Consider the following 11,260-nt stretch of genomic DNA (forward strand, 5'->3'; position numbering starts at 1 on the left):
TTGGTCAGCTGAAATTGTAGAAAAGTCTTTAACCATTTATCAGAACTTAATTTTCTGATCAGAGCAATAAGTTTAAGCAAAGTCTAAAATCCATGTCTGTGTTTTGAACAAATGCACCTTTTCATAGACAACATACTGATAGGTAAGGATTAGTACTGAGGTATCTCCCCATTTAGCAGGAGAATACATAAATTATACATTATAGGGTGATGGACTTTTCGGAAAGAAATGCTTTTACAGTATTGGAAATTCTGCCTAGCTTGTGACAGCCATTTACTTTAAAAGCTAATTTCCTACCCGTAAATTCAAGTAGTTAGGCTAAGAAATGGCTTAACTGAGAAAGGAAAGCTAGTGGTCTTGTGAGTGTTAATATACTGTGAAAAAAGGCTGTGAAAATCTGGTCATGATCTTGAACAGTCACATTTTTAAATGACTGTTCTAAGGCTGCACAGATACAATGTAAATGTTTCTTACTTTCAAAAAGGTTTAAATGTTACTATTTTGTATCTCCACAGCATTTGTCAAGTAGACACAGTGTACAGCAGAGCACATCACAGGTAAACGTCATCAATGTACAGATTTTTGTTGTCTTTAAGTTATTGGTACTGCATGTAAATGTATGATGGAGGTCATTGGGTGAGTCCCTACCCATAGAACACTTCCTCAGAAGATCCCCAAGTAATGAACTGAGGTCCTTCTTCAGCTTTTGTTTAGATCTCTCTTCCTCAGCTCTAACTGTTGTTCTTAAAAGATAACTTCTGAAGTGATATCAAAAGCCTTACTCTGCCTGTGTGAGATGTCTTTCCACCTGCTAACACATGGCTTATTAGGCTTCTGTTTCACATATCCTTTCTGTAGTAATGTAATCCATTCCTGATCATGGAATCTGGATCTAATCTTTCCAGGAGAACTGTTCTTCCACAGGTACCTGTCTTGAAAGGATGAGGATTTACTTGGATTTAATTTAAAATTCAGAACAAAATTCAATTTAAGCTCTAATATATAGTGAGTACTTATCTGGGTTGCAAGTCTGGAAACTTCAAGATTGTCTTTGTTAGTATGTACCTGTCTGTGCACTCAGAGACTAGCCTAGGGAGCTTAGGATATTCATGCAACCTGTTTATTAAGATCAGCATAGAAAGGATATAAGGGCTATAAATATTGAAGAATAAACTTACTTCTAATTGTACTCCTTTCTCTTTTCTGTACCCCAGTTTTCACTGTTATAACTAGGTCTTGATATACTGAGTCAAAATATAAACCTTTCTGCTATCCTTCCAGTACCTAACAGGGCCAGCAAGAAAGCTGGAGACGGACTTTTTACGAGGGCATGTAGGGACAGGAAAAAGGGGAATGATTTTAACCTGACAGAGGGGAGATTTAGATTAGACATGAGGAAAGAAATACTTCACTGAGAGAGTGGTAAGACACTGGCACAGAGTGCCCAGAGAAGCTGTGGCTGCCCCATCTCTGGCAGTGTTCAAGGCCAGGTTGGATGGGGCTTGGAGCAACCTGCTCTAGTGGAAGGTGTCCCTGCCCATGGCAGGGGGTTGGAACATAGATGATCTTTAAGGTGCCCTCCAACCCAAACCATTCTGTGATTCTATGTGACTTTATTGGTTGCTTATGTTATCAACCATTGTTAAGATCTTTTTAGTTGGTTATCATGGTTTCTCAAACTATTCAAATTAAAAGTGGGGAAAAACAGAGAAAGAAAACTTAACCCAGCATGCATCTCTAAGGCAGGATATATTGAGATTAAGGTTTTATGTGATGGAGAAAGCACTGCAGAATCTCAGTTAAAATTATCAAGTTGGTCACGTGTCCTTTATTATTAGTGAAGAATTAAAAGTCACTGTTATTGTTTTTAATCAGGTGGATACAATTCGTCAGCGTCACGGGGAAGCTTGTCGTATGCCAGTGCCTCATCACTTCTTTCTCAGTCTAAAGAGCTTCACCTACAATACAATTGGAGAAGACACAGATGTCTTTTTTTCTCTGTACGATGTTCGAGAAGGCAAGCAGATCAGGTAGGACTCTACCAAGTAACTAAAAAGCTTACTAGGTAAAATATTATGAGCAAAGCAAACATGTTGGAGAGAAACATATGAGCTGTTCTTGTGACAACTGAAAGGACAAAGCTGATAAATCATAAATTGACCGCCCTGCATTGCATGCTTGAGAACATTAGTAATACTAATCATTGCATATGAAATTTAGTGCTTACCTATAAGCAAAGCATTAAAGGCACAGAATAGTTGAATTTTGTTTAGGTTTCTGACTTTGCCTCCAAACATTATTGAAGATCTTAGTGTTTAGTAGGGCTGTGGTTTAACAAATACCAGTAATGGCAGGGCCACACTGCATGACTGTGTTGAAAAGAGGACTGCTATGTGTTTGCATGCTGAATTTAGGCTCTTTAACGCTCATCCACTCCTTGCCTTGCAGGCATGTTACAGTGTAGCTTGTTTTCATTACTCTGTTGCTATCAATGTAAAGTGAACTATTTGTATTCATCCTTATTTCTAGTCTGGACAACTGTGCTGCTCAGTATGTTGGGGTAATTGTTACTAATGTTAGCAAATATGATATGTACTTTGTTTTTTCTTTACAAGCATGTGTTTTGAAAACATCAGAGTATGTAAAGAGTACTGCAGCATATGCACAGTGGCTCAAATTATATAAGTGTAGCTTGGTCTGAAGTGTAGCTTGATCTAAAGTGCACCATGTTCGTGGGGCTTTTGGGTTTTAAGGCATGTCCTGACAGTTGGCACAGACCATATTTGCCACTACTGTGGTCAAAACTGCCCTAGTTTTCATCAAATTAGATTTAGATTTGTTCCAAACTGAGGAAAGAGCCCCAAAGTGTTCTTTCCTCTTTTTGAAAGAACATTATTATGTGAAGAATGTTCATCCAAGAAGTTCAGAGTAGAGTGATAACAGTTTTGTAGCTCTTCAGAAGATATCCCACTAAAAAAGCGGTCTGTATGAGAAAGCTCTAATGACTTGACTGCAGCTTATAAATACATGTCTACCACCATTTAGTTAGGCAGCTTAAAGATCATTTTGCAGAATATGGCAAGAATGCCAAAGCTGGTACTACATCATATTTATTTCACCCTCACAAGGTGAGAAATGCTTGTTTTGATTTAGTTAGGAGGACATGCCTCTAATTCCCCTATTGAGAGAATTGACAAAAAATAGGTGTTAAGAGGGAAAGGTGAAAATGGAAAACCAAAGCAAAAAATATGCTCAATTAATTAGTTCATAGCCCAAAGCAGTGAAATATCAAATTATTTAGATGAAGAAAGCTGCAGGGAAGAGGAAAGGACAAGCTGCTCCCCTGACTGTGAAAGGCCTCAGAAATTGCTTCAAAAGGAGACGAATTGATTGGGCTGCAGTTTGCATAGTATGTAAACATTGAGTGGGAAAACCTCAAGAAGGGGGTTTGCCGATGATTAAAAAAAGAAAGAAAATAATAGTTGTAATGAGAAAAAGTACAGAGAGTGGTTCAGGCATATTTAAATATCTATAATAATGCTTTGATGTGCAAACATTTGTTATTACTTAGCTCTTCATCAGTGATCTCACTCAGTGAGAACAGCATAATTTTTACATTTTCTTATATCTCAAAGAGTGGTGGGGAAGAAATGTTTAATGAGGCTGAGCTTTGGTTTAGTGGAGAAACTTAAAGCCAGAAAACAGACAAACACACTGCTGCAAATTTAGAATGATGTTTTCATATCTACTTTAAAAGATTAAGTTTCTTTCCTCTCAGGAAAGAGTACATTAAGGTAAAAAACAAGCAAAGCTTCTGCACACTGCATGCTAAATGAAAAGGACAAATTGAGTTTTCTGAAATGGTTTCAAGGTTGATAAATTCCTTGCCCAGGCAGTTCACATTGGAGGTTGACTGGCTTTCAGTGTTACTGCTTTGGACATAGAGTAGATTAAAAACCTCACGGAACATGCTGGTTGCAATAGTTATTGCCCAGTTAGGTTAAGTAAAGAACTGGTGAAAGCTCCAGTGTCTTTGAAGAGCTGAAGTAATAGTATGTACCAGTTATGGACTAGCAATCAGAAGGTTGGAGCGGGAGCTGAAATACAGTTTGAGATATATTCCCATGTTCTGAATACAAATATGGAACTGTACTTTGTTTAATGGTTTGTGCTGTCTAGAAATGAGAAGCTGCCAAAAGATGACAGTGGGGAAATGTCCTGGGTTCAGCTACAGCAGTCATTTTTTCTTCTTCTTAGTAGCTGGTGCAGTGCTGTAGTTTTGACTTTAAGCCTGAGAACAATGCTGGTAACACCGATGTTCTTAGTTGTTGCTCAGTAATGTTTACTCTGACCAAGGACTTTCTCGGTCTCATGCTCTGCCAGGGAGGAGGGGAAGCCGAGAGGAAGCAGAGACAGGACACCTGACCCAGTCTGGCCAAAGGGGTATTCCATACCACAGCACGTCATGCCCAGTATAGAAACTGGGGGGAGTTACCCGGAAGGCCCAAATCGTTGCTCGGGTTGGGCTGGGTATCGGTCGGCGGGTGGTGAGCGGTTGTGTCCTCTCCCCTTGTTATTCCTCTTATCATTATTATTGGTGGTAGCAGCAGTGGTTTGTGTTATACCTTAGTTACTGAACTGCTGTTATCTCAGCCCGTGGGAGTTACATTCTTCTGATTCTCCTCCCCATCCCTCCAGGAGCATAGGGAGGAAGGAGCAGGGGGCAGGGAGTGAGTGAGCGTCTGCATGGTTCTGGGTTGCTGGCTGGGCTTGAAACACAACAGGAAATATGGAGAGCAAGAATAAGAATGCTAGTATTGGAGGGGTAAAGCGTAGAGGTAAAAAACAGGGAAAAGTGACTTAATTTTTACTCTTGACAGAATTATAAAAAGTAAATAGAACTACATGGATGAATGTCTGCATCAAAAACTTGCTTCAGTCCACAACAGAAACAACCTGTCAATCAGAGTATGAGTTAATGGCTCAGGTGAAAAGGGATAGAAGTCTTTTATTTGTATGTTTTAAAGTATTTGGCATTTTTTGTTACAAAACTTGTCATATATTCTTACATACAAAAAGTATTAGTGTAGCAACAAAATCTTTCCTCCTAAACTTTGATACCTGTGTTTGTTTGCCATGTGGAAGTTAGCAGAAAATAATGAGAAGATTAACCTAGTTTTGATTACAGCCAATGGGAAAGTACAGCCCCAGTGTGAGAAGTACCTTGGGATGAATGATCATGAAACGATAGATCGTAGCTAGAAAAGTTGATCATAACTAGAAAAGGAAAGAAAGATAAATGTACAGATGGTGAACTTCAGTAAGGCAGATGCCAATAAACATCACAAAAAAAACAGGTAAACTGATACGGAGGAAAGAAATCCAAGAGTTGTCACTTTCTTAATGATACTATTGAAAAGTACAAAAGCAGATTGTTTCAATATGAAGGAGATTGTATATATGGTATCATCAGAAAGTCTGTAGCACGTAATCTTTGGTGAAATGGAGTCTGGAAGGAAATGTAGAAAGGAGAAACTAATGAAATTGCGCAAACAGGGATGGGAAGAGACAGAAAATTGTAGGAAAAAAATGCAATTACCAAAGGACATCAAGGAGAAAAAAAGAATAATTCTATGATGCTTTACCAGCATATATATATATATATATATTTTATTTTAGTTTAGTTTAGTTTTACCAAATCATGGAATAAGTGAAGAAATTAAAGAGGACATTAAGCTATCAGCAGATGTTACCAAGATAGCTGGAATATTTAATAGCTGTTTTGCCTCAATCTCCCTAAGGTCAACTGCAGTCAGATGACAAACACAAAAAATTCTGGAACAAATAAACTATTAGCAGTGAGAAGCTTACAAGATGATAAGTACAAGTCAACATAAATTTGTCAAGCACGAGTCACATCAGAGCCAGCTAATTTGGTTCTGCTATATGGGAATGCGTGTTATGCCTCAGCATTAAACTTGCTAGGGTAAAGCAAGGAGACACATACTAGATGGAACTGTTGTAAAGGGGCTGGAAAACTGGTGGAAGAACTGATCCAGAGTATTATCTGTGCTGGAAGGATGCAATGAGTAAGGGTTTGTTTGGTCTTGTTCTTTGCAGTATTATTTTGATGGGAGAAATAAACTCTATTCAGTAAAGTGGTGAGGTTTAGCTACCTTTAAATAGCTTCTTTTTACTAATAAATGCATAAACACACACATAATTTCAGAAATGACACATTCCAAAAGGATAAGTTCAGTTTTTTTTCTGAAAATAAGCTTGAAGAATCCACTAAGTATGAAAATGGATAAATAAATCTCAGTAAGATTTTTTTCTTTATAAAGCTTATGTTTAAACATGTAAAGGCTTTTTTTATTCTGCCTGCATCTTAAACCAGAATAGATGTTTCTAGCACTGTTTTACCAGTTACCCTATTTTACTCCACTGGGATTTAAGAGTTTCTTGTCATCTATAAATATCCTTAATTATGGAGAGTGAATAGAACAAAAGAGAAATTCTGATGTGACTGAATTTGAAAAACTGGGGCCTAATCAGTAATTATGCATGGAAAATAGTGTCATGCATATTTCTGCTTGTAACTCCTCCATCTGCCTACTTACTGTGTCTTTACCATGCCCATTATAATACAGGCCTCCTCATGACAGGAGATTGTGGTAGATGTGCTAAGTATCCATGGGAGTGTTGATGGCTTTTGACAGAGGAAGTCCATGTGTACATTTCGCATACAGAATACACTCAAAACTTTTTTGTTACGAGACCACGCTTTCTCTCCAGTGTGTGTAGAAGGCCTCATTTGCTGATGCCACTTCTTTTTAATATATGGTGTTATGAGAAACCTTATGATCTTTCAGCTAGTTTCTTCAGTCTGAATGTGCCACTACCAGGGGTGTTCTGCTATTTGCTTGTTTCCTCCTTTTTGCTGTCAGTTTATCATCATATTGCATTCTTTGCAGTACAAGATTGGTCCACTCTGATCTGCAGACAGTCAAGAAGTTACATGAGATTGGCTACCTGGAGAAATAAAAAATTGCCTGGGCAAGCAAAGACTGGATTATAAAAGTGAAAGTTCAGCTGAAGTTGAATGTAGAGAGGGAGAGAAAGTTACTCACACATGCACACCAGCTGCTGTAGGTACATTACCAGCAGATGAGACACAAAGGAAAACATATGATGCAGCATGAGGAAAAGGTATCTAAGAACAGTGGCTGATTTAAGTAATGAGTATTTTGAACTTAAACAACTGTAGTAGTAGCAACAGGTGGCTGTACATATTTCTAGATGTAAATATATGGTAGAGATAGGTGACTAAGGACATTTATAATGACCTAGTAGTGAAACTCTTCAGATTTTGTGTCACTGATGAGTTTTTGTAAAATGTGCACAAAGACAGACATTGAAAGTACATTCTTTGGTTTGCAGGGTGTATAATCAAAAGTTTAGTAGCTTCTAATTTGCTGTTCTTGTGCCATCTGCCTTATAATCAGCTCTTCACTTACAACATCATATGCTCTTCGGAGAGCTCCGTAGCACGCATTTTATTTTCTCCTACCTGCTTATATGACTATCTTTATTATTAACATTTATTATTCCATTCTGTCTAACTCAAAAATCTGTGTAACTATTTTTGCGATGTCTTCATGGTATCAGCTTTATCTTGGTTTTGGAAACAAAACACCAGAGGAAATCTGTAGCAATTTTTTGGGATATTACATTCTTTTTCTTCAACTCATGAATAACAAGGTTACCCAGAAGTGATCACATAGAATGCATGAAGAAAGCATGTAGGGATAGGTAGATGTTACTCAGTTTAAGAACTGCTTTTTCTTTTACTCTGTGCTATTCTGATGTTTGTCTATATGATGCTTCCAACACATCAATACTTGATACAATTATGTTCAGAGGAATACTAAAATGTACAGTATTTTGAAAGTGTATTACAGACATGCATCCAAAAGCTAGAAAATTGTAAAGTTTTAATGAAAATGTACTCTAGAAATCTTACTTAAGGAACTAGGAAGGATGAACCTTTTCCCTACTTTAAAAAAGGGAGGAGAGGAATGCAATGGAAAAAAAGATGTTATTTTTTATTCTGTGGTTTTGCTTGGGAAGGTAGCAGAGAATAGGACAGAAAAGGCAGCAACTGCTCTAACCAGAAATATTCCTATCAGAAATTAGGATTCCAGTTTGCCTAAAGAAAGCCAGCTGAGACCTTGACAGTCACTGGGGAATCCTTAATGTGATCTTCTTTGATGCATCATGTGGATCTGTATTACTTTAATTTGCTCAGTAGTCAGAAGTTTTTAATTAAGCATCTTTAGCCATAAATTCTATCTAGGTAAGAATGACTGTTGGTGATCAGAATCCAAACTTGTCTCGCTCATAACTGTGGCAGGTATTTAAACTTGGAGTACTATATCATTTTAGTGGCTGGTTGGTTCCTTGGCCCTTTGTTAGCAGGGCATGCAGGGGGGTTAGAGCATTCATCCACAGAAGTTATGCAAACAGAAGGAAATGCCTTCCACTGGCAGAGGAAAGTTTTACAGCTTTGCTATATGCAGTATGGTAGTGGTGAGTAAATTATACTCAAAAGGTCACTCAGGAGTTAGTATTATATCCAGCTCCCTATTTTATCACATAAAAAGGCAAGTTTAGGTTTGTCAATTTTTACCTGCACGTTTTTTTTCCTTTTATGAGTCCTTAGGATGATCTCAATCCTGAAATGATCATAGAATAGTTAGGGTTGGAAAGGACCGTACAGTCATATAGTTCTCTATTGTTATCTGACTTCGTAGATAAGAATTCTTCTGAAGAGTAAGGTTTTGGATTCAGATGTCTGTAGTTGAACTGAAACCTATCTGCATCACTCTCCAACTAAACTGAATTTATTCTAATATGTGTGATCCTCTTAAATAAGAAGGATCAGATAACATCACAAAAGGCACAAATTTTCGCTGATCCATCTAATTATTTTCTGGCTGTCATCTATGTCTTGGAATTTTTTCAATGCTATAGAGAAGGCAAAACAAGATCATAGAAAAAATCATAGAATGGTTTGGGTTGGAAGAGACCTCTAAAGGTCATTTAGTCCAACCCACCTGCAATAAGCAGGGACATCATCAACTAGATCAGATTGCTCAGAGGCCTGTCTAACCTGACCTTAAATTTTCCAGGGATGAGGCATCTGCCATCTCTCTGGGCAACCTGTTCCATTTCACCACCTTCAGAAAAATTTCTTCCTTATATCTAGTCTAAACCTACCTTCTTTTTGTTTAAAACGATCATGCCTTTCCTTATCACAAAAGGACCTACTAAAAAGTTTGTCCCAATCTTTCATATAAGCACCCTTTAGATACTGGAAGGCCACAGTAAGGCCTTCCTGAAACCTTTCCTTCTCCAGGCTGAAAATGAAGACAAGTGTATCTTGTACTGAAATGCAGTTGGAACAGTGCATATCAAATAAGTGTTATTTTTATGTGAGGGTTTTTTTTTGATTGGGTGGGGTTTTTTGTTTGGGTTTTTTTTTTTTTGAATGATGTAACAGACATCTCTTATCTCTTAGACATCTTTTACTGGGCCTGTCCCAGTAAAAGAAAGATAAGACAAGCATGAAAGGATTTAAAACCAGAAAAAGTTCAGTCTTGGTATGGACTACTCTCTGTTCCTCGTGTGAGGGCACATAGAGGTGCACCATGTAGGTTTAGTTACATGTGTTTCAATATGATTTTATTGGACAGTTTTGTATTCCTTCCTTAAGCACATATTCCTTCCACTTAAGTGCTTGCCAACTGGATTCTAAAAATGCACGGGAAATTTCTGAGGCTCATGGGTGATGATCAGGTTTAAAGGCATATAGAAATCTGTGTACTGATGACCCATTTCTCATACAGTGCAGGGAAATGAGAGGAAAGATGCTGCATAGCTATGAACCTTGAAAGCTCTGACTAGTTCTCAGGTATGCAAATTCCTGCACTTTTTCTGGAGGGGTCTCATTTCCATAGTGCCTTCCCAAGTGCACTAGTACACTCTTCCCCCCACTGAGGTTTTTCGTATGTCCTTTTCTTTCATTTCTGTTTCTCCAGGAGCTAATCAAATAGTGATCTAAGCTTTTCACCTTGCAACAGTTCTACTTTTTTTTCTTTTTTTCCTTTAAACCATTCCTTTAATTTCCTTTTGTAGGCATCCATCCTGCAATAATTTACTATTAATTTGTCTTTTCTTCAGATCTTATTTTTTCTCTCTGCTGTCAGTATAAGAGAAACATCCAGATGGAATGAGTAGAATTTCTTCCTCTGATTATCATTTAAAATAATTTCGTTTGGGAAATAAAATATTCTTTTGGGGGTTTTTTTGTGGTGTTTTTTTTTTTTTTTGTTTGGTTTTTTTTTGGTTTTTTCTAAGGGGGAAGAGGGAGGGGAAAAAAGAGTAATGGAATTAAAATTATTAATGAGAGGCAGTTTGTTAGACTGTGAAGTACTGAAATGGGAGAGGAATGTAGGAAAGACTCTAACAGTGTAGTAATAATCTGGGTGGTTATTAACTTGGACTGATTAGCATTTCACACCTTTGGTTTTTTACTCTGTACTAAATTGTGCCTTTGAGCTTTATCTAAATGACATTACCCAGTATAACTGTAGCCTTACACAATGAGTACATACCATTGTTGTTATGTCTTTTTCTTATTACTGAAGTGATGAATGTAGTGGTGCAGATAGTGTGCTCAGATTTTCGGATCTAGGGGCAGGGTATGATTTGCTACCAAGAGATGTTTGCTGTAATTTAAGATATCTGTCCAAATCGTTCTATTGAAGTACTGTGCTCTACCAGAGAATCCTTTATTCTTCTACCCTGTGGGTTAATATCCTGATATACATCAAAAGTATAAATCATTTGCACTCTAATGTAAGGAAAGAGACAGCAAATGCTCATACAAACAGCAATCAGAAGGCATGGAGTAAAAAAAGAAGGTATTACAAACTACTTATTTTTATAAGCCAAACATCTGCCTCAGCCCCCCTCCCCCTTAAAACAAAGAGATCCAAAGGTATATATTAACATAAATGGTGTGTAGTCTGTGTTACGTAATAGACCAGATTGAATTATTATAATGGTCCCATCTGCTCTTATAATTAATCTGTTACATAGAACTCTTCGTTTCTACTGTAGTACATCAGCTGGTAGTTTCCTAGCAGCATCATGATGGACACTGATCTTGACTAGAGATTGCAATTGGGAAAGAGGA

The 11,260-nt window shown here is 37.5% G+C and overlaps 1 protein-coding gene across 1 annotated transcript in view; it reads left to right on the forward strand.

Moving 5' to 3' along the window:
• Positions 1–11,260, forward strand: part of DOCK3 (dedicator of cytokinesis 3) — a 146,461-nt gene that overhangs the window by 16,408 nt on the left and 118,793 nt on the right. The window contains 2 exon segments of the mRNA XM_010017634.1: positions 516–557; positions 1,876–2,030. Of these exon segments, the coding sequence (XP_010015936.1) occupies positions 516–557; positions 1,876–2,030 (197 nt within the window).

Source organism: Nestor notabilis, unplaced genomic scaffold, assembly GCF_000696875.1.
Source record: "Nestor notabilis isolate BGI_N333 unplaced genomic scaffold, ASM69687v1 scaffold7707, whole genome shotgun sequence".
NCBI lineage: Eukaryota > Metazoa > Chordata > Aves > Psittaciformes > Psittacidae > Nestor > Nestor notabilis.